Source organism: Rhinichthys klamathensis, unplaced genomic scaffold, assembly GCF_029890125.1.
Source record: "Rhinichthys klamathensis goyatoka isolate OS25496 unplaced genomic scaffold, OSU_Roscu_1.1 h1tg000021l_1, whole genome shotgun sequence".
NCBI classification, from domain to species: Eukaryota; Metazoa; Chordata; class Actinopteri; order Cypriniformes; family Leuciscidae; genus Rhinichthys; species Rhinichthys klamathensis.
In genome coordinates, this window is record NW_026606572.1 from 2,003,549 (window position 1) to 2,027,503 (window position 23,955).

The 23,955-nt window shown below is 37.1% G+C and overlaps 1 protein-coding gene across 1 annotated transcript in view; it reads right to left on the bottom strand.

Annotated features, from left to right (window-relative positions):
- man1a2 (mannosidase, alpha, class 1A, member 2) overlaps positions 1 to 23,955 on the bottom strand; it is a 108,926-nt gene that overhangs the window by 14,371 nt on the left and 70,600 nt on the right. Inside the window, exons 5-9 of the mRNA XM_056241580.1 lie at positions 22,153 to 22,271; positions 19,006 to 19,086; positions 3,705 to 3,799; positions 2,760 to 2,883; positions 2,591 to 2,684 (exon numbers count right to left, since the gene is read on the bottom strand). Of these exons, the coding sequence (XP_056097555.1) occupies positions 2,591 to 2,684; positions 2,760 to 2,883; positions 3,705 to 3,799; positions 19,006 to 19,086; positions 22,153 to 22,271 (513 nt within the window). The remainder of the gene's footprint in view (positions 1 to 2,590; positions 2,685 to 2,759; positions 2,884 to 3,704; positions 3,800 to 19,005; positions 19,087 to 22,152; positions 22,272 to 23,955) is intronic.

The following is a 23,955-nucleotide window of genomic DNA, read 5'->3' on the forward strand; positions in this document are numbered from 1 at the left end:
ACTTTAACATCTGAGTTGATTAGTTTATTGACAAAACATACTATATATTTAACATATGAGCAGAAACTCCTAACAAAAGCTTATTTGATGTCTATTTTAGAGTAAAAACTTTATCCAAAACTAGTCGAAATGTTGTCTTTTATTTAGTCTGTAACAGTGCGTATCTGTGCGTTCATTCATTCATTCATTAATTCATTCACACACACAAACATGATTCACATTTAAACAGTATGCTATTTTTCCGTTAACAGACATTAACGTTATTCTATATCGCGATTAGAACAAAGCAATTGCATAAAACACTTACTTCTCAGCTGAATCTGTTGCTCATCCTCGAAGTGAAAATAAACCAGCACTTGTTCTGTGGTAAATGTCCCAGGATTGTTCCTCATATAGCCGCGCAAGACGACAGTAGATTAATCTGACTAAAAAATATAGTGTTTTCAGAGTTTATGGGCGTTAACGCGTCTCAATGTGTTGCTTCACATATTTGCGTTTGAATAGCGTGTGCTCTCCGTGCACTGTAAACCCTAATGCTCAAAATAATTAATTGGTTTGAGTAGGACAAACTTAAATTAAACAAATTAGTTCAGTCAAATTAACTTTTATGAGTATTTAGCACTTTCTTTTTCTTTCAAGTTCACTGAACTGATATATTTTAAGTAAACTGAACTGTTTCATTGTTTTGAGTTTTATGAAATTATTTATTTTAATTTAGACGAACTTAAGTTTAACTGAAACAGCTGTGATGTCTATTTCCCAGCATGCTTTGCCGATGGCACTCGAAAGGGAGAGTAAATGCTAAAATTAAGTGTAATATAATGTTTTTTTTTTGTGTGTAAGATTAATGTTATGTGTGAGATTTAGTAGTGATTCATGTTTTGTTATGCTAATTTAGAAGAATTTCTGTTAATGTTGGCTTTAGGATAGTTACCATCATGGTGACAAGTGGTGCATGCAGCTTGATTTGAGAGCAAATAATCCATTTATATTGCTGTGCACATACAGCAAGTGTTTCTGTATAACATACTATTGCTAATATGTTAGCATTTACTATGTTAGCAGATTAGCTTATTAAAGCTAACTAAGTTTATACTAATAAAAGTATTTTGAGTTCTGCCAACTTTTTTGGGTTTACAGTGTACTTCATAGATTTAAGTTATATTAACTGAATGGAATTAGTACTATTAACTTTATTTACCCAAGTTATCTTAACAATAAGTTATTGAGTTACTTGAACACAAATCAAATATTTTTTTAAGTTTAAATTGTTTGAGTTAATAAACTTAAATGATTTAAGGCAATCGGTTTCCTCAAACGGTTTGAGTTGAACTAACTCATCAGGTTTTACAGTGTGGGCGTGTCACATTACCAGAGATAATGAGCTGAGAGAAAGATAATTAGAACGGCTGACACGTCTCTCTTTTTATATAGATGACATAAACGGAGAATATTTGTATAGTTTTGAATCGGATCATTTAAAAGTACAAACTCAAATGATTTAAAAGATATATTTCTTATGGCTGGGTGAATAGTATTAGCTGAGTTGTGTTGAAGATTAGAGACGTGCTCCAGAAAAAAAGTTCACGGTGACGGAGAGGCAGAATGCACACCCTGTTTATATTCTTTATTTTACAAAAGCACAATATTTTATTTCGATTGTATGTGGGCACATAAAAAAGTAGACATTTAACAGATTATTTTCTCATATTTCTTAACTCTATATGAACAGAAATTATGGTAGTACTTTAAGTCTATTTTTCTGCTATGTGAAAAAAAAAACGAGCAAAACGCGCCGGCGCGTTTCTGGTCCCCAGAGGGTTAACAGAGTTTTTGTTAAAGTCTCAAGACTGACCTGTGAAATTCTTGGCAGCATCAGTAAGAATGGGTTGAAAAATACAAAACCAATCAGTATTGTTTTGCATTGAATGGAATCATTTTTCCAACAAAATGCTTTTTATGAATGAATGTACAGCTGCCATTGATATTGCTTATTATCAAAAACATTATTTTTTTGTAAATAAAATGTAACCCTTTTATGAATGTCTTTCTGGTACTAGATAAATGTTACATATATACAGTAAATAAAATATTGTTTTGGGATGGGGTCAGCTGAAAATTTAAAAGTAAAAATTGAGCCTGACGAGGAAAACAACAACATAAATATATTGGATATACTTTGAGTCTAGTATATCAGTTTACTTAACTTACAAAGCATTTCCAAACAATAGGCAGCAAAATGTTGAATCTAAGGCAGCACTGTATGTAGCATTCATGGATAATGCAGTCCCAAAACATGACGAATTTAGAAACACAAAATTCATCTAAGATATTAGAAAGAGTCCAAGGAAATGTTGAAATCTATTATTCAATGCTGATAGGAAATTCTTCCATCTACTTAAAAATGCACGATTTCAGCCAACAGTTGTGTGTGCCATGTATTTTTTCGTTTATCATAGCATCAAGTTCACGTTGTGGGTGTTTGGAAACCTCTTCATTTCATAGAGTGTGGGAATTCATACAAAGCCTTTTCTAGAGTGGAAAGAGAGTTTCTTGTGCAGCACACAGGATGTTAGTGGGAGGTACTCACGCTGGCCCCAGCGTCCTGTGCGAGGATTCAGGTAGTTGGGGTAAAGCCCATTGGGTCTGTCCATCTTAGCCAGCAGCTTCCGTATGTGCATCACCTAAACCAGAACATAGTTCACAACAGGACACGAACACAAGGGCTGAATAGTTACAACACTCAAAGCCAGTCGTACCTTCTGATAGTAAGCAGGGTTTCTTGTCAGATATGTCAGATGCACAAACTCCATGTGCAGCGTCCCGAACTCTGCTAGAATACTGCTTCCAGCTGACGCCCAGCCCCAGTTACGACCCACTCCACTGAAAAAGACAGAAGGCAAAACCCATGACATTTACGTACAGTATGTTTCTTACTAGCCTGAAGCAAACATCCACCTTTATACCTTTACAGCGTGTAGACAATGAAGAATTACGGTGAGCTCATTTGAGTCAACTGCTTCATTCCTGCCCCAAACTAATTCACTGCCGCCCATCACTCCTCTGTCAAGACCAATATCCTGTGTTCTACTTGTACTTCTCATTTCCATTTAGAATGTATCCACACCATTCACTTAGACTGTGTGTGTGTGTGTGTGTGTGTGTGTGTGTGTGTGTGTGTGTGTGTGTGTGTGTGTGTGTGTGTGTGTGTGTGAGAGAAATGCTGCTCTATAAGAATGAGGATTAATAAAACACAGCGTCGTTCTTTCCCTCAGGATTAAAAACACCCAAAATGCAGTGGTTTTGTCTGTCTTAAGCAATTTCTTCTAAACACCCAATTAATTCACAAAAACCGTGTCAGGCAGGATTTGACCTCCCTCCCTCCTCAAACACACACAGAAAGAAAAAAAACCTTAATGTACATTCACAATGCGCTCCGCAGATTTAATTTAGCAATTTTCATTTCATTCTAATGAAATTATGTGGAAAGTCGAGTTAAACAGGAAGAAAGCCACAGGGACTTTCACAGACATAAAAGGTCTGACAGCTTTCCATTATTTGGCAGTCACCATCAGGACAATGAGTGGAGGCAGCATGGGAAAAAAATTAGGCAGTAGCAAAGAGCAAAAAAAAAAAAAAGAAATTATAAAAAAAAGGGAGAGAAAGGATGTAGGAGTGAAAGGCAAGGTGTGTATGGAACTTACCTCTTCAAATTGACCATGGCCCAGGGGATGCCTGTTGGGGTGTTGAAGGCAGGAAGCAGCTTTTCTGCCAGCTGGACAGCTTTCACCTTAAAAACCTAAAAGAGACAGAGAGGAGAAATAAATTATGAACCACAAGGGAGACAAAGCACACAGGTGGACAGAAAGAGTCAAGTCAGCTCTAGGGAAGATATATAATTATAAAAAACTCTGTGGATGAATCACACAAAAACGTGCCAGGGTCTTTTTTCTTTTGATTTAGGGGTAAAATAAACAATTATATGTACACAATTCCATAATGAAAATGTAGCTTATTCAGGAACATTAAGATTCTTTGAGCTTTACTGTTTATGGCAATTAAAGAATTATCTTTATCATAATATTTTGACTATGTAATTCCAATTATTCTCAAAAGTGATTAGAAATCCTGCTAAATAAAAATGTAATTAAATTCAGAGACAAATACTTTCATACCCTACATATAATTTACAATTTAAATAATAATATACAATTTAAATAATGTGCACTACTGTTAATAAGTTACTGAATGATAAGATAAAAAAAAAAAAATTGTATATACTTTTCTATGGAAGCAAATAAGAGGTAAATTCGAAACAAATAAATTCAGATACATGGTTTCCAAAGTAAAATTATTTCAAAGGGGTGAATTCAGAGCAAATAAATTCAGATAAATGTTTTTCAAAATAAAATATTTCAAAACTAAGTATTCAGTGGCTGTTAAATTTCAAATAGTTATGTCTCTTATTTGCTTCCATACTTTTCAGCAAGGATGCATTAAATTGTTTAAAAAAAAGTGACCGAAAAATATATATATATATATTTTTTTACTTTATTCATCAGAAATAATGAATAAAATGTATCGTGTCCACAAAAATATTAAGCAGCACAACTGTTTTCAAAATTGATGTAATCAAGTAATGATGCTGAAAATTCAGCTTTGCCATCACAGAAATAAATTACAAATATATTCAAATAGAAAACGGTTATATTTCACAATATTACAGTATTTACTGAATTTTTGATCATGTAAATACAGCCCTGGTGAGCAGAACAGACTTCTTTCAAAAACATTAAAGAGTCTTACCAACCCCAAACTATTGAACAGTTGTGTATATTGACACAAATGAACAATGCAAAAAAAAAAAACCCGAATGATTTTGAAACAGGCTTCGTTTTTCTTTTATCAAAACAACATTCTTTTTTTATTTTAGGTGAAATATGACCAAGACATGGTTTGTTGATTGGTTTTGTGAGATTCACCCCGTAGACAACCAACGCTGTCCACAAGCTCAACAGATGGGAACTGACTATACTGCCTCATACAAAAAGAAAGAAAGAGGAAAACACACAGAATAAATACCCAATGAACACCACACCTGAATGTGTTTACTCACTGACTGTCAAGAGGGGAGATGATGCACTGGGGTTGTTTGCCCTTGTCATAAATTTCATAATTTTAGCTGATACAACCTTTGCGAAAAGCTGTAGTTTAACATCAACAACTACTGCTGCTGCAGATGGACACATTCAAAGCAAAGAAAAGCCTATAGGCTTTATGGCGAGCGTCACGTGACCAAACCGGAAAACAGGTCTCATTGCATCCGCTTGTCAGAGAAAGTGTTAACGGCCGTAAGAACTAACTACGATATCTATGGTTTTTTAAGGTAATCAGCTAACCTACTAAGTTCACTTTGTTATTGGTGTTTTATGCTGTTTAAATATCTAAACGTTAGTGTGAAGAAGAAAAATTAAAAAACTTTTAAATATCAATCTGCACATGCTAGGGACATTGGTTGTGCTCATTTTTGCGTGCTCCTTTTAAAGGGATAGTTCACTTTGAAATTAATTTTTGATATGTTTTAGCTTACCTCCAGTGCATCCAAGATGTAGGTGTCTTTGTTTCCACAGTATCTTCAATTTTGATAATTTTAGGTAAAACCGTTGTTGTCTGTCAGTCATACAATGGAGGTGAAGGGGGTCCTCCTCAAAGAGCAGTCAAAATTAAACATTATTTAATGACTCGTAAATGTAAGTACACATTGATGCCCTAAGACACAAAACAAGTGGTTTTTGTGAGAAAACGAACAGTATTTATATTGTTTTTACCTCTTGTAACCACAGCCATGCCCAAGTTATCTGAGGGCGCGGACGCTTCCGTGTGTGACGTGTACGCAGACTGGTGCATAGATATATATACCCTAGATGTCGCCTTGGCTAAGGTTTCGTTCCAATGAACTGCCGTCGCCAAGGCGACATCTAGTTTATCTATGCACCAGTCTGCGTACACGTCACACACGGAAGCGTCCGCGCCCTCAGATAACTTGGACATGGCTGTGGTTACAAGAGGTAAAAACAATATAAATACTGTTCGTTTTCTCACAAAAACCACTCGTTTCGTGTCTTAGGGCATCAATGTGTACTTACATTTACGAGTCATTAAATAATGTTTAATTTTGACTGCTCTTTGAGGAGGACCCCCTTCACCTCCATTGTATGACTGACAGACAACAACGGTTTTACCTAAAATTATCAAAATTGAAGATACTGTGGAAACAAAGACACCTACATCTTGGATGCACTGGAGGTAAGCTAAAACATATAAATAAAAATTTAATTTCAAAGTGAACTATCCCTTTAAGTTATCTTGAGTAAAACCGCAAAAAATTTCATGAAGCACATACAAAAGACCTGAATCGGAAGCGATGTGACCTGTTTTCCGGCTTGGTCACGTGACGCTCGGCATAAAGCCTATTCTTGACAGCATGATTGGAAAACTTGTTTTTGGTGTGGCATTGTGAAATCAGAGCTGGTAAATGGAAGGCTGCTAGTTCTAACCCTGTAATGAAAAGTCCATTAAAGGGATAGTTCACCAAAAATGAAAATTCTGTCATTAATTACTTGCCCTCATGTCGTTGCAAACACGTAAGACTTTCGTTCATCTTCGGAACACAAATGAAGATCATTTTTGATGAAATCTGAGAGCTCTCTGTCCCTCCGTTGACTGCTGCGCAACTGACACATTGACGCTTTAAAAAGTTCATAAAGAGATCGTAAAACTAATCCAGATGAATAGACCAATTTTCAGTTGGTAAACATGGTGACGTTTTTCTGTGGGCGGAGCTTAGGTGGTGGCAGAACGATCCCTCTGGCCGCTTCACTAACGTAAAGTCTGCAAGTTTTGTTAGCTTGTTTTTAACAATGGCTGGAGAAAATCCGATTTTATCTTAATGTGCAAGGTCGCTCACTGTCCAGGACCACGATTGTTTTTTGCAAAAGTTAATTTTAACGGACGGAACCAGATTGGCCGACCCTTACACTCATTGATTGAGGATCTGACAGTATTAACGTTAACGCTACCTCCGGTTGAGTGGCCTGACTTCTACACCTACCCGATAGAGAAACAGAGGGCATATAAATCTTTAGATGCCTATAACTATGTGCTGAATGGTCAAGTACAAGACTTGTGTGGTACGATCCGCAGTTCTGCTGAGCCAGCGCGATGAAGACGACAATGTAAAGAGTGACATTACGGTGCAATTTTAATGAGGTGAATATTTTCTAGAAATAAAAAAAATGCAGATAAAGCATATTCATTTTTCATTGATTCTTGCACCCAACAACACAACAAGATGACATTTAATAATAAGAAGAATAATTTAAGATCCTTATTTTGTAGCCGAATCTGTGCTGGTTTGTATTTGCCGCCTCCAGTTTTCCCTTTGTTCTGCCACCAGCTAGTGCCGTGACGCAACTGTGACGTCGGCTGGAAATTGGTCTATTGAGCGGTTTAGTCCAAATTTTCTGAAGAGACACGATCACTTTATATGATGAACATTGAATGTAGGCTTTTATTCACATATAAACATTGATCAACAAACTAGGGCTGGGTATCGTAACAAAATGTTCGGTACCGATACCGATACCTTGACTTCGATTCCGGTTCCTGAACGATACTTTTTTCGATACCAATTTTATGTAACCAGGTTTAACAATATAACATTACCTAATTTTTTTTTCAGTTTGTTGACTTTTTTACACTCATATTTTGAGTTTGTAAAAAAGCACCAATGCTAAAGTTTTCTATGTTTCCTAATCATTTAACAACATGTATTCTTTACTTCAATGAGCTCGTTGTTTCTGCTTTAACTTAATGCACCTCTGATAACAGATCACTCTAAATTGTAATTTAGACATGCATTTTCTGTAAAGCTGCTTTGAAACGATATGTATTGTGAAAAATGCTATTCAAATAAATGTGAATTAAATTAAATATAGGCTACTGGGGGGCGGGATATATACCTGCACGTGAAGCTTGCAGCAAAGCACTGGCAAAAGTAGCCTAATGATTATGGATGTGGAAACAATAGCAAGGAGATATTTTAATTATTTATTAATGAACAAGTGTTTACTAATGGTGTGTTCACACCGAACGCGAATTTAATTATTTGTGCGAGTAGATTACATACATAGTCAATGCAAAGACGCGAATAGACGCATCATTCGCGCCGGGCGTCGCGAATGACGCGAATTGGGTGACGCGTTTGCCGCGAACGTCTTCCGCGCAAGTTGAAAAATTTGAACTCGAGCTGGAGATTCAAGCGTCGAACTAGACGCGATAGACGCGTATTTGACGCTCTATTCGCGTTCGATGTGAACACCATTACTCTCAAGTGTATTTTGTGCGCTTCAGTGCCTAGATTTACCGTGTTGCCGGTCTTGGCAGCAATGATCTTGTCGAAAATATTGCATCGCGTGCATCTGGCATCGAGTCTGGCACATGACATAGGTACACTTTGGATCATTTCCACATATTTTCTATCTATCTGGGTTGGGACGCACGCTTACACACACACACACACACACACACACACACACACACACACACACACTGCAGCCTCACGTGCGACGAGCCGCGTCTCTGGGCAGCCGCGTAAACTAGTGTTTTTCCGCCACAGCCAATCATGCTGCATGCTTATTGTTTCACTGACTTTGACGAGATTAACCACTTAGGTACCGAAATGTGGTACCGAAAAACAAGACATGTTTCGATACTCGGTAGTATCGAGGCAATTCGGTCGGTACCTAAAAAGTACCGAACTCGGTACCCAGCCCTACAACATACAGACAGAAGCTCAACCGAACCTGCTTGACCCGCGAGAACAAACCTCATTGGTTCTTAAAGAGCATATTGCAGGTTAAAAAAAAATCTAAATTAATATATAACCTTGTATGAAAATACCATATGAAAAGGTAATGGAGGATTTAAAATGTTTTAAAACGACATAAGGGCACAAATTTAGTAGATAAAGTGAGCGTTTCTTTGACTGCTCGTAAAAAACGTTTTTTTTTTCAGCACGCGTCATTTTACGTCACCAGAGGGAGGGAGCCTCAGCAGCGCAGATAGGTTTGTATTCAGTAGAGCGGGTAAATTTGCTTTTTTATACTCAGAATGACAATTTGGAATGTAAAGAACAACATATTATACAGTTATTTGTTTTATTAGGAAAATACCATATACATAAAAAGAATTGGGCTTTTTTCACATTTTATAAATGACTTCACATTATATGTACATCTCTTGGAACAAACTAAAAACAAAAAAGCTATGAAAACATGTAATGCTTTGAAAGCACTGGATTTTATGTAAAACTTTTTTTGTATTTTTTATTTCCTGGCAGCTAATGTTAATGTGATATTGTGAATATGTAAAACCTCTTGTGGCATCGAATAAAAAAAAGTCAGTGAGAGCGGTCGTGAATCAGTGTTTTCGGTAGTTTTTGTATTTTAATTTATCATCGTCATGGTAAATTATTGTGTTTGTGGAGGTTGCAAAAACTCCGGCCTGTCAGGACATCGAGTCCACAGGTTTCCTAACAAGAAAAGGGACGGTGCTGCTGTATATCTATCGTGCCTGTGTGCGGTGTGCGGTTTGTGCAGCTGTAGAGACGGGATTTCTCTTCCGCATTGGCTTCGAAAAACGCGGTCGTGTGTAGCGTTCACTTCAGATCGGAGGAACAAAAACGTGTATATCAGGAATAAAAATATCTATCTGTCTCTCGATGAGAAAACGCTAAGTTATATCATGTAACGTTAGTCTGGATGGATATTAATGAGCATGACGTACGCGCCTGATCAAAGATAGTTTATTCTGTTATTGGTAAATTCCAATACTCCTAGATGACCAATAATAGCTTTGCTATTAACTGATATACGATGGTAATAATCTGTACAATATTGTGAGCACAATGTATATCGTTAGCGAACGTGTATATAGGCTATATCTATAAGTTAGCGGTGGTCTCTCACCACGACACCTGCCGTGGCGGCGTTTTAAATAGGCCTGCATTCCCCTCTGTGCATGTAGAACAACGACATTATCGACGAACGATATACACCACATTTTACCAAACAGAATGAACGATGCACTAATAACTCTATTACACTATTAATTAAAACTCACAGTGAACAGCATTAAATATAAAAACACATATGCCTTACCTTTTTGTTGCAGTGCAGTTTTTATTGCAGTGGTATAATGTTTTGCCGACAGCACTATAGTCCTCATTTTTTTATTCCTGCTTCCATTCTCCTGATTGCTATTATTTAATTTCTTCTTAAAAAAAACATCCAGGGAAGATTGAATAGGCCTGTTCTTCTAATGTTTACTCAGTATCTGACAGCTAGGCTAATCAAAAATAGCGTGATTAAGTGATGCAATAAACTGCGGCTGCGCACACTCACTCCACGCAAGTTTTTTTATAATAATACTTTTGCAATAATGTGTGTCTCCTCTGACCGTTGTTCTGTCTAACATTAATCCTGGCCTGTCCCTGCTCTCTCGGTAGCATAGCAGGCTCATAATTGTAAGGCTGTCGTCCGTGGTCTGTCATACGAGTAAGTCCGAAATGTCATTGCGATCCATTGTTTTCCTGTTGTTTGAATAGTTTGAATCGACCGCTCTCCCGCCCGTTACGTCACGCCCGTCACGCCCATTTTCAGATGCGGAAGTAAAATTCTCTCACAAAAACGACTCCAGAAGCCAATGTAACGTTTTTTTAAGTATATTTTAAAGAAAATCTAATTACTACATTGTTTTTCTATACATTGACTCGTTGGGTCCTCTAACCTGCAATATGCCCTTTAAGCTCAAACGTGCTGCTTAAAACGAGAATGAACCTCATTGGTTCTTGCATGTCAAGCGAACATACTTGAGCTTCCGTTTACCACGACTGATGTGTGTTAATTAATGTTTATATACCGGTATGAATAAAAGCCTAAATTCAATCTGTTCATCATATAAATTGATCGAGTCTCTTCAGAAAATTTGGACTAAATAGCTCAATTAACGGATTAGTTTTACAATCTCTTTCTTTCTCCAGCATAGACACAGAAAGAATGACTTCACCCTTCCAACAGCGCAGATATTATTTGAGGAGTAGATGTCAAATGTGCAACAATCAATATTTTATTTCCCCCCCAGCAGTAGTCATCAATTTCAGCGAGACCGTCTGACACCAACTCTGCAATCCCACCAAGTGCTTTTGTGCAACAATGGCTAGAAAATATCTTGTGCTGATGACTCTCAGGTAGACTTCTCCTGTGCGGTTGATCATGTTTTTAGGACGAAAGATAAAATGAAGTCGCAGCAGAGAAAAGACCTCTGGTTCTCAGACAAACTGCACAGCTGCCCGAGCCACTGCTGAGGTTTTTATTTCCAGCCTGTCTGAAGGATGTTTATGTGGAGTCTATTAAAATGCACTGCAATTCACTAGAATAGATGTGTGAGGAGTGTACACAGCCTTTCAGATATTTCTGAAACACACACAAGCAAGCAAGATGACAGAAATACCAAAGTGCGGTGTTGTTTGCTAAAGAAAACTGGCTAAATAAAGCTATTTTTGAGAAAAACAAGGCTGGGGACAAAGAAAAAAAAAAGATTTTTTTATGTTTTAAAAATAAGTCTTGTATGTTGAACAAAGCAGGTGCAAATGGTCACTCAGAGGATGGAGAAAATGAAGGAGAACAAGAAAATGGTGAGAGAGTAGAGGAACTGTGAGAAATGTGAGACACAGGCAGAGAGTAAGACAGAAGACAGAGAGAAGCTAATTTAGGCTGAATGAGTGCTTCCCTCAGGATTACTAGTTGGAGCGGCGTGTGTGTGTGTGTGTGTGTGTGTGTGTGCGCGCGCGTGCGTGTATAATTCCCAGAATGCAGATTCCAAAGCTGAAGCCTAATCTGGTTGATGCAGATCATAAGCGCCAGAGATGATCCTGTTATTACACATATGAGGATATGAGCATGGACATTCCCCACGATACAGCTTCTGCTCTCTGTACACAAACACACACACACAAATACATACACTATGGCGCCCTCAGCCTGAGATGTGCCTTAAACGTCTAACGGAAGCATATAAAGAGATTATGGGGAACACATTGGAAATGGAGGGAATGAGTGTTTGTACAGTGGATTCCCCAGGGGTTCAGGGTTAAAGCTGAAATTTCTGCCCTCACTCTTGCTCTGGGTCTCAGTGTGTTTGTGCATCTGCAGCCTTTTATGAAAAACCTTCTGCCTGGTGTTTATTCTATCTGTCGCCATGGCAGCACTATTGGGAGCTGCCAATCAAGGCAGACACAAACACCACCAATCTGACGCAAGCACAGCCAATCAGAGCATCAGCATCACAGCACCGGAGACGTCGTCTAATGAAGAAATTAGGCTGTTGTCTGTGAGAATGTTAATGCGCATTAAGTCAAAAGCTTCTCATCTCCTCAAAGCAAATAGCGACAGTACATTTCTACATTTACATTTCAAACACATTTTCTGCCTTTATTTAAAATGATTCCTCCAGGTTTATAAATAAACTGCATGGCTATAGAAGACGAGACAAATGTAAGAGATACACAACAGAGTCTACAAAGAAAAACAGTCAGAATGCACAAGATGTCAAAAAGAGACAAACATCATTAAGGAAGCTCCTCTTGATTGAACTACATTATGATGCCGCTCTCAGGAGATTCTTCAGACCCATTAATCACCAATTTAATGTTTACACAGCTGGATTTGTTGTGTCAATTAATGAATCTCACATATTTCACCCCAATACAAAAAGAAAATAAGGAATTATATCGTTGTTTTTCGTTATTTAAGCATACTATTATTTAAGCCTTCTAGTAACTGAAAAAAAGTCTTCTCACTACAATATATGACCTTTAAATTGTGTACATTTGCAAAGTAAAATTGCATAGAATGTGTTGGTATTTGGTATGGGAACTATTCCCCCAAATTCTCATTACCGTGATGCATTACAATGTTAACTTTTAAGCTTTTTTTACATTTCCATTATTCTCAATGGTGATTCGCATAAGACTTATTATTGGGAAAAATAGATTTTTGTTTGATGAATTTCTAAATCAGCATAAAAGCAGTATAACTATTCTCACCATGATGTATACAATTAAATAACTTCTTAAACATGACAGGTAACAGGAAAATGTTTCCCCGTCACAGTAATAAGATACTGGGGAAATGTACTTAAAGGAAAAGTTCACTTAAACATTACAATTCTGTCATCATTTACTCGCCCTCAAGTTGTTTCAAACCTGTATGAGTTTCTTTCTTCTGCTGGACACAAAAGAAGATATTTTGAAGAATGTCGGTAACCAAACAGTTGATGAACTCCATTGACTTCCAGAGTATTTTTTTTTTTCCTACTATGGAAGCCAATTGTCTGGTTACCGACATTCTTCAAAATATCTTCCTTTGTGTCCAGCAGAAGAAATAAATTCATGCAGGTTTAAGTAAATGATGACAGAATTTCTTTATTTATTTAAGTGAACTATTCCTTTAACTTTTATCAAAAACACAATGCAAAACCTCTTAATGCTAAATTTATTCGCCCTTGCTTTTGATTTTGGGATGAAATAACACCAGCAGCACACTTTTTGAGAGATTGACCAATTATTTCGTCTCAGTTCTCAGCTGGCCCAGCATACGATGCGTCTCATTTCACATCGATGAGTGTGGAAAACAAAACCGCCGCTGGGATGTCAAAATAAACACCAACACCGGTGGTCTAGATGTACAAAGCCAAACAAATCTTTATATAACCACTTGTTAGGCGCTCAATGACGTTAACTTTCTGGCAGTTTCCAGAGTGTTTTTGGACACGTTCTCATCTACAGACCAAGCAATACAGCAGCAAACCAGAGGCTCCTAGAAAACCAGATATGTTTATAAGGAAATGCCAGTCTAGAAAGCTCACTTATTTGTATTCCAAGAGGAGATTTTATAGGTGATGGCATGACCAAAGTCTGCAGCACATCAAACACGCAGACGAGTAGTTGACAAACATCTTCTCATCCATCAAATTCCCTTCTTAAATCTCTGTCCTTATCTTGCCTCTGCTGGGCCCGGGGCTGCGGTTGTGTTCTGCCTTTGATGAGATCTGTGTTTGACAACAGAAGAGTCTGCTGCTCCCTAATGTGACACCGCATATTCTCCACCACTGTGAAGGATATACAACCACAGGACAGCGCATCAACATAGAGAGTGATGGGGAGGGTGAGAGGGAGAAAGAAAGATAACTGGTGCATAATGCCTGGAGCAAACACCATTTCCTCACACCATCTCTGCTGTAATAAATGTGCAAATCAAGACAAAGAACCAATATTTGCCTGTGTTCTTCACTTACAGCCTATGATCCTATTTGGCTTCCTGATGTACTCGTTACATCATAAGAAGAATGGCATCTACGCTAACTTTAGTGTCTTTGTTTATCCCGAGGTTTTCCCGCAGCCTGCCGGATCCAGGCCGTATCCAGATCTGACGAAGGAGCTTCGCCTGGACCCGATGACAATGCAGTGCTGAAGTGTCAACTATCCTCTCCCTATGGAGGATCCCTTTCCCACTCTACAGATAAAGCGTTGTTGAAAATCCGGTTCGCGTACCCCGAAGTGATAAAATAAAACAAAATTCTTTATCAAATGTATAGGCAAGACAAGTAGTTTGTTTAGCCATGGTCTGTAGGGAAATTACAAACCTGCGCACATATATTCAAACGAATATAACTATAGAATCAATTTTTAATGCGCATGTGAACGCCATCAGGTCACAGGTTCGCGTTTAAAGTCTGTTTAGAGAGAACGCCGTCGTCTTAGTGGCCCCTAATGTAATAACAAATGATAATTTTGCTGGAAGTGAATCAATCAAAACTAACTTTAGCTGGAAATAACATTATTCAAAAATCACTATAAAGCCAAAACAATCTCTGTTACCGTAAATTGTATGTTTATCTCTGTAAAGCTGCTTTGAAACAATCTCCATTGTTAAAAGCGCTATATAAATGAAGATGACTTGACTTGAAAAAAAAATGCTAAGATAGAAAACCTCCGTCAGGATTGTGTTTAAAGAAACCTACTGATTTAGTACAGAAACTGGGCTGTCAAACACACCGTAATTGAACCATCTCAGAAAAGACTGCCAAAATGTCAGAGTATCTGTAGGAGCAAAAGGAGAAAAAATGATATTTGATTTTTGCACAAAAATCTGCATTTGTCTTTTAAAGATAAGAAGAAACACGCTGTCTAGATGCACTAGAAAATTACTGTTAGACATGAGACCTGAAATAAGTCTACAAAATTGCTGGCTTGCCGGTGAGTTACCTGGAAAAAGTTATGAGGGTCTTAACCACAGAAGGAAAAAAAATCTATAAAAATACATATTCCAGGAAGCATTTAGAAAGAGTTATTCAAAAAAGTTTTTGAGCCAGTCACTTTTTATGACCATAAAGGAACAACTGCTTCTTTCTGGTCTTCACATACAACGTCATATATCGAATGCCTTTAGTTAAACTATACAATAATAAATAAAATTAAAATAAAATAATACTGAAATATAAAAATTAAAATTACTTTTAAAAATTAGTATTAGGTTACAGTGCCTTAGAACTACATAAAGATTCTGTACTGAAGACCCTTTATTTTAAGACATAAGTGTATAAGAAAAAAAATATCAAATTAAAAAAACATTGCCCCAAAAAATAATATAAGAAATTATATTTTTTCTCCATTGCAGATGCGGGTTTATTAAACAGCATGTGGGTACATTTTTGCAAAATATTGCATTGCTTGTAACACGTTTCAAGGCAGTTGAAATGTCCAAAGTGAAACGTGTAAAAGAGAATAAAATCTTTATTAATCAGTAATCTGCCCCGTAATTGTAATTTTTGTTAAAAAATAATTTAAGTTGTTGGTGTTTTACTGCCTCTAGTATTAATTTCAGCTGGAAACTGCAGTGAATTGTATGCATATGTATGTTTTGCAGAAGAGTCATGTAAAGTTTATTTATATAGCACCTTTCACAGAAGTATTTCATGACAACAATACAAGTATTTCCGATGATCCTGGGTTGAATATAACTGTGCTACTAACTACTTTTGAATGGCTGTCAATTAAAAAGAGTTTGCCATCATGGTACAGCATGTACCAAACTACTGTTCTCTGCCATCATGAAATAACACTGCCAAGAGATGCAGGGGTGAGAGGAGCTGAGGAACATGGGAGGGGGACTGAGAAAGAGATGAAAGAAAATGATAAAAGAAAAAACAAGAGGATCAAAAGACAGTGGAAGAGAGGACAGAGGGACAGCAGAGTAAACATCATCCATCACTGCATAGGGGTTCTGCTAGAGCCGGCTGACAGGAGAGAGAGCGAGAGCGAGAGAGTGAGAGAGAGAGAGAGAGAGAGAGAGAGAGAGAGAGAGGATGTGGTCTTGCACAGGAGAGATAACCTCCAGAGCTGATAAAGTACAGAGTCCTCGTTTCTTCAGATCAAATTCTCTTCTCGAGAAACACCAGCTGGACATCAGTCCAGTACACAACTCTCTTTACTCCTGACTCGCTTTCATTCCCTCTACCCTCAGCGGCTTTCTCCATCATGTCTGATCAAAAATCTCTTATTAAAGAGGCATGGTTTTTCAGTTTACGACACACTGCCTTCAGTCACTGCCTCTGGCATCTGCTCCATGCTGCCTACACCGCATAGAGGACATATGTAGACACTCTGCCTGCACCAAGGAGATCTAGAGAATAATACCTAGAGAAAGTTATCATTAGCCCTCCAATAAATCTCAAAGTTAACTTCTTGGCTGTTGCATGATCCCCTGAAAGAAAGCAATTTTAAATCAGCCATCTTTGCTCATGGGCACTCAGTGCTTTTGAATGGTCATCAATGGAGAAAGACACTTTGGTTCCCATAATGCTGAAGATCTACCAAGAGAGTATGCATATGTTTACGAAAAAGTGACTCAAAAGCTACTGTAAGAAATTAAAGCGCCAGATTAAAGGTAGTTCTGGGCGATAGCAATAAGATGATAATTTTCATATTATGGCCGATAAATGACCAAGATTAAAATGCTATACTATTTTTGTCTAATTACTAAATTAAAGCTGCAGTCGGCAAGTCTGGCAGATTGAGTGGATTTAGGCAAAATTTTGAATGTTTACAACTCTCATGCCCCTCCCCCACTATCAACGAATACCCTCCCACCGAGTTCATGCTCGTCAGTGTGTGTGCACCAGATTTTCAGTGAACGCGCCCGTCTCATCAGCATCCATCAACACCATGGATTATTTGGAGGTATGCTGTCCTGGCTAATCTACCGATAGATTGCAATTGCTAACGTCATTTATACTCTAAATGAGCTTACTTGATTTTCCGCCATCACTCTTCGTTACTGCGCGAACTTCCGCGAACTTCAGGCGTGTGCATGTGATTGTAACGTGCGCGAGGGGTGGCGTGTGCCCGATCTGTGATTGACAGTCAGATCTCACACCCCCCTGCGCTGATTGGACCCGATGATCCGGGAGCTGTGGATTTTTGCAAAACAAATAACACGCTCCAGGTGGAGTTAGAAGCGCGGGTTTTTTTCTAAAACTTTGCCGACGGCAGCTTTAAGAATAAAACGTTAAAAAAAACCTAAAAATGTATAATTAAAAAGATAAAGTGAATTTAGGAATCACAAAATAATTGTAGAGCATGAAAAATCAATATTCATTTTGAGATTTACAAAAGATTACCTGATTATATTTAATTATATTATTAAATTATTAGTGTTTCTAATTATCAAGTTTTGGTGAGTGTTTGATGACAAATGAAATCTAAATGTAAAAATAGGGGAAATGAGCAGCGCAATTAAATATAGAATATTGATTGATTCTGTAAATTTAAAAATATATACATATTTATTGTGCGTCTTTTAAAAAAAAGTAACTCAAAAACTACTGTAAAGAAAGGACCAAAAGTAAAGTAAAAAAACAACAAAAAAACTTAAATTTAAAAACCCATCAAAACAAAACAAACTTAAATTGTATCTGCACAGCACTGATTTTGTTTAAGCTATACCAACATTTCAGTATTTCTAACGCTTGCTTTGATTCTGATCTACGTAAACGAAATCTCTGTAAATGTTGTTGCCTGTACAAAGCTTTTTTGGCGACGATGTGTAATTACTACATATATAAATGCACTGTTAATCCTGATTTAATGATTTAAGATTGAATGACTCTTCTTCTCTCTGTGTTTGCCAGTGGCAGTACAAACACTAGTAATTTTGACACTCTGCCTCCAACATTCGGCACATGCTGTATTGCATGTCTATGACAGCAGCACATATGTAGGAAACACTCCGATGAACATAATGTGACTGTGCTGAAACTGACTGAAGGTCTGACACCCAGGCATGTCCAAACACTGTACTGACAGAACAAAAGGTCACTGGGGACAGAGAGGCAGGCAGGGGACAGACCAGCATGAAGACTTTGTATGCAAGTGTGGCGAGTTTCACGTCCAGTATCTAAACTCATCTAATGAAGTGTGTGGAGTGGCAGCGAGGTCGTGCCGCATGGCTGCGGTTTAATTCCTTTGCATTTTCACCTTCAGACTAAAAGGAGGAGAACATTGTGATATGCAGTGGCAGAGATATGCTACTCAGTGAGGGGGGAAAGAGAGAGAGTATTTGTGCTCTTCTCCATTAATGTCCATGGGCAGATAAGACAGAAGGGAAGCGTTAATTAACATGGGCTTGAAAGAGGGACATTTATTTCCCCTGAAAAAGCTGTTCATAGTTCTCTGATCCAACATCACTGGCCTTAGATGAACTCTCTGTCCAGAACTTCATCTATGTGGAGGCCTGTACACACTTCCATCATACAAAATAACTACAGAACGGAACAGCACAGACAGAGAAGAAACACAAAAATCAATAAGAAGTGATAACAATGTACCTCCTGTCCGGAGAGGTAGTATGCAGCCAGAAGCCCTCCAATGAAGCGGATGTTGACCTCAAAGACAGAGACTTCTGCATTCTGTAGAAACAGAGGGGAAAATTAGAGGGAGTTAGGGCAAAATAGTGATTGCCCATTTTTTCAGGGTCCTTGAATCACAAAGTATTTTTCCCACAAGTATTTCAAAAAAATATTCGATAAATAGACTAAATGAAACCAACCAGCTCAGAAATAATTCATAAACTTTCATTTCGGGGAAATTATAACAATAAAAACCTTCAAAAAGACATGACTGCATATTTTACTTATCTTTAATAAGGCATCCTTTGAACCATTGCAAATGAAATCAAATATCAAATAAAACAATGACAATATAAAACTTGACATCAGAACAATATAAAACTAAATCTTAAAAGTCAAATATACTACCTTTTGAAAGTTTGATGTCGGTAAGATTTTATGGTTTTGAAAGTCGCTATTTGAATATATTTTAAAATGTAATGAATTTATGTGATGGCAAAGCTGAATTTTCAGCATCATTACATTATTCAGTGTCACATGATCCTTCAGAAATCATTCTAATATGGTACTCATAAACATTTCTTATCAATGTTGAAAACAGTTGTGCTGCTTAATCTTTTTGTGGAAACGTGACTTTTTTCAGGATTCTTTGATAAATAGTACGTTGAAAAGAACAGTATTTATTTTGAAGTATAAATATTTTGTAACATCATATATGCCTTTACTGTCACTTTTGATCAATTGAATGCCTCCTTGTTGAATAAAATTCAATTATAAAAAAATACAATATATTTGTGCAAAAATAGTGCCAAATATTCAAATATTTCATCAGTTTGAGATAAGAATACGCTAGTATTTTTAAAAACAATCTTTCTGGAGAAAATGAATGTGATTTTTACTTCCAGAAGCCACCTACTATACATGATAATTTAAACAAACATATAAGCAGCTTCATTAATCTGCATGAATTATCTACTATACACAACAGCCATGCAGCACTATCAAATGAACTTCAATTCTACATTAAAGCTGATTCAATAATCTCTCAGTGAGACGGAAATGAATGCTGGAGCATATAGCGTTTCAACCTATATTTAGAGAAAATTACCATGAAGCAGCTTTTTTCATTCACACACAGATCGCACCGCAAACAGCAACTAATCTCACACACACACTCTAAGTCTAGTATAACAAAATAACATTCACCCAATGCAAAAAAAAAATCTAAACACAGTGAGGTTCAATGGCATGGTTGTACAAACTCCAAAAATCCTGTTTTAGCCATCTCACAATCCCATAATCCACAGCACCCAAATTAATACAGCACCTGTTTTTGTATCCTGCTTATGAAATACAAGCAGGTTTTCTAGTTCGTAACATAACGCTTCTAAAGCATCTTATATTGACTAGGTTTTACACTAATTTGATAAGACAAGAACATGCTTTAACCAACCCTTTCACTTAGCATTCATTTAGCATGTCTATTAATTTTGACAAAAATGAACGTGCGCCAGATTAATTCAGATATGACCGTTCCCTGACCAAGGTCCATTAATTTAGTTTTTGGTTTAACAGCTGCAATTAATGCTGATGGCAGACAGCCTCATCCATCACCACAAGAGAAGCAGAGAGAGGGAGAGAGAGAGACATGCATTTCTTTCTTCTGTGGAACACAAAAGTATTTTTTTTTTAATGTACATATAATGAAATTCAATGGGGTCCAATCATTGTATGATTTTCATTGATATACAAAAACCACTGAAACAGTCTAGAACGACATCAGGGTGAGAAAATGTTCTCTTCATTTTTTTTCCCTTCGTTTTTGGGTGAACTATTCATTTAATTATAAAATGGACAACACTTTATAATAAGACCCAATTGATTGAAATAATTAATTTAAACTTATTACATAAATTCACAAATAATACATTAGGTATCATGAACTAACAATAAACAGTAAATTTTTTTAGTAATAATATGATATTGTGAAATATTTTTAAAACAATTGTTTTCTATGTTAAGATATTTTCAAATGTAATTGTAAAAGCTGAATTTTCAGCATCATTACTTTAGTCTTCAGTGTCACATGATCCTTCAGAAATCATTATAATATGCTGATTTGCTGCTCAAGAAACATTTAAATACTACTATCAATGTTGAAAATGGTTGTACTGCTTAATATTTTTGTAGAACCAATATTTCCCTGTTTCCCTTCCTCGCCCATGCTTTGCAGTTTATTCCCCTCCTCCAAAAAAAATCCTTCCAGCACCTCCATCCCACTGTGACACGCTGAGCCCTCAACGGCCAGACCCAACGGTCCAAGCGTGAGTCATTCCTCAAAGTGCACATGCTTCATAAGATACACTTATCCAAAAGTAACAGTGAGGAGGGGTGAGAGAAGAAATGAGGCCACTGCTCGAAAAGCCAAAAAGATGAACTAAACACCCCGAGGAGATTTCATGCGCTGTAAGTCCTGCTAAGAGATAGACGGGAGAAAAATGACAACACATGGAGACCAGAGAGATTGATAAAGTTGAGAAGAGCATACAGATTCTCCATATCTGATGAAGAAGAGGCCGGAAAAACAACTGATAGGGAGAGAAACTGGAGAAATCCCATTAATGGGTTAGAATGTGAATGCAGACAGAGAAAGAGCAGGAGACACAGGGCCCCTGGGGGCAGTCAATGGCCCCGCTCCTTCTCTGACGTCTCTTTTGTCTGCCATTTTTTTTCTCAACATCACCAGCTAATTCTGGAGGCAGAGCTCTGGAGGCTCGCATTGTTTCCATGGCGCCAGTCTTGTCTCCTGGATACGGTGATGTGTCACATCAACTCTTTTCTCGCCACATGTTTTTCACAAAGTGCCACCACAATCTGATCAAAACCTGAAAGATTCACACACGCTGAGGACTGAAGTCTTTGAGGAGTTATGGGGTGTCGAACGACTGTTAATACAGCTGTGTCAGTCTGCTGCCAAAGTATACGGCTCACCACTGTGAAATAACAGTGTCCTGAGATATCACTGTGTCTATAAACAAAAACAGATTCGCTTTGTCCCAAACCTACAAAGACAAGTGCTGTTGGTGATCTTGGTTGTGTGTTCATGTCCGAGTCTTGGCCACTTACCACACTGAAATCCAGGTTTTGCTCGATCCACTCCTGGCCGTCCTTAAACTCGTTGTGGAGGCCCATTATGTAAAGGGTATCCAGGGCGTCTACTATAGTGGCTCCCATCTGGGAATTACCTGCGAAGAAGAGGATGTGAAATATTTACTGAATACATATGCACCACACTAATTAAATGTAAACAAACTTAAAGTTACATAATAAGGCCCATCTGATGCAAGCAATATTCATTTGCATTAGTGTGAAGCTAAAGGCAGAGCATGTTGAGGAAAAACAAACCAGTGGATAGATACACTACCATTAAAAACAAGGGGTCAGTAAGATTTTTTTTTTTTTAAGAAATTAATCATTTCATTCAGCAAGAATGCATTAAATTGGATCAAAATCACATAAAGACATATTTAGGGTAATTTCTGTGTACACTCAACCAGAGGTCCCCAGCTAAAAATTGAGATCATTTTTTGTCTGGTGACAAAAATACATAAAAATGAAGTAGAAAGCCAAAATATTAAATGTCATGGATGAATATTTACTGAGTAATACACAGTTTTGTAGAGGGGGGTCAAAATGACAACCCTGAGGTTTGGAGTCAGATTACAGAGGAGTAAAAATTACTTTAGAAAGATTGCACCATCATTATTTTAGACGGGCTCCAAACCTCAGGAGAAAATTGTCATTTTGACCCCCCTCTACAAAACTGGATTATTCAGTAAATATTCATCCATGACATTAAAGGCTTAGTTCACCCAAAAATGAAAATTATGTCATTAATGACTCACCCTCATGTCGTTCCAAGCCCGTAAGACCTCCGTTCATCTTCGGAACACAGTTTAAGATATTTTAGATATCTTAGATAACCGGAAGAAAATACAATGCTGAATAAAGTAATAGTTTTTGTTATTTTTGGACCAAAATGTATTTTCGATGCTTCAAAACATTCTAACTAACCCACTGATGTCACATGGACTACTTTGATGATGTCTTTATTTCCTTTCTGGACAAGGACAGTATACCGTACATACATTTTCAATGGAGGGACAGGAAACTCTCGGACTAAATCTAAAATATCTTAAACTGTGTTCTGAAGATGAACGGAGGTCTTACGGGCTTGGAACGACATGAGGGTGAGTCATTAATGACAGTGATTTTTGGGTGAACTAACCCTTTAATATTTTGGCTTTTATCACAATTGATCTGTCTGTCTTCAGAAAAAAAATATTAACAAAATCAGAAATTTAAGCTGGGGATGTTTCCGAAATTTGGTTGATTTGACATGGAATAACCATATAATGTTACAAAAGATTTCCATTTAAAATAAATGTTGTTCATTGAGCTTTCTATTCATAAAACAATCCTGAAAAAAATGATCACTGTTACTCCAAAATAAGCAGCACAACTGTTTTCAACACTAATGTACTGATTTGCTTCTCAAGAAACGTTTCTTATTATCAGAGTGATTTCTGAAGAATCATGGGACACTGAAGACTGGAGTAATGATGCTGAAAATTAAGCTTTGACATCACAAGAATAAATCACATTTTAAAGTATATTAAAATATATTAAATATAAAACAGTTTATTTTTAAATTGTAATAATATTTCACAATATTACTGTTTTTACTGCATTTTGATCTAATAAATGCAGCATTGGTGAGACATTGGTGAGACTTGATCAAAATCTCCCCAAACGTTTTGAATGGTAATGTACACTTTTTATTTCCAGAGGACATTAGAGGAATAATTATGATTGTATAAGGTAAAAGACTGAAATTTAAGTTCCTATGGACACATTAGGTGTGTTTGA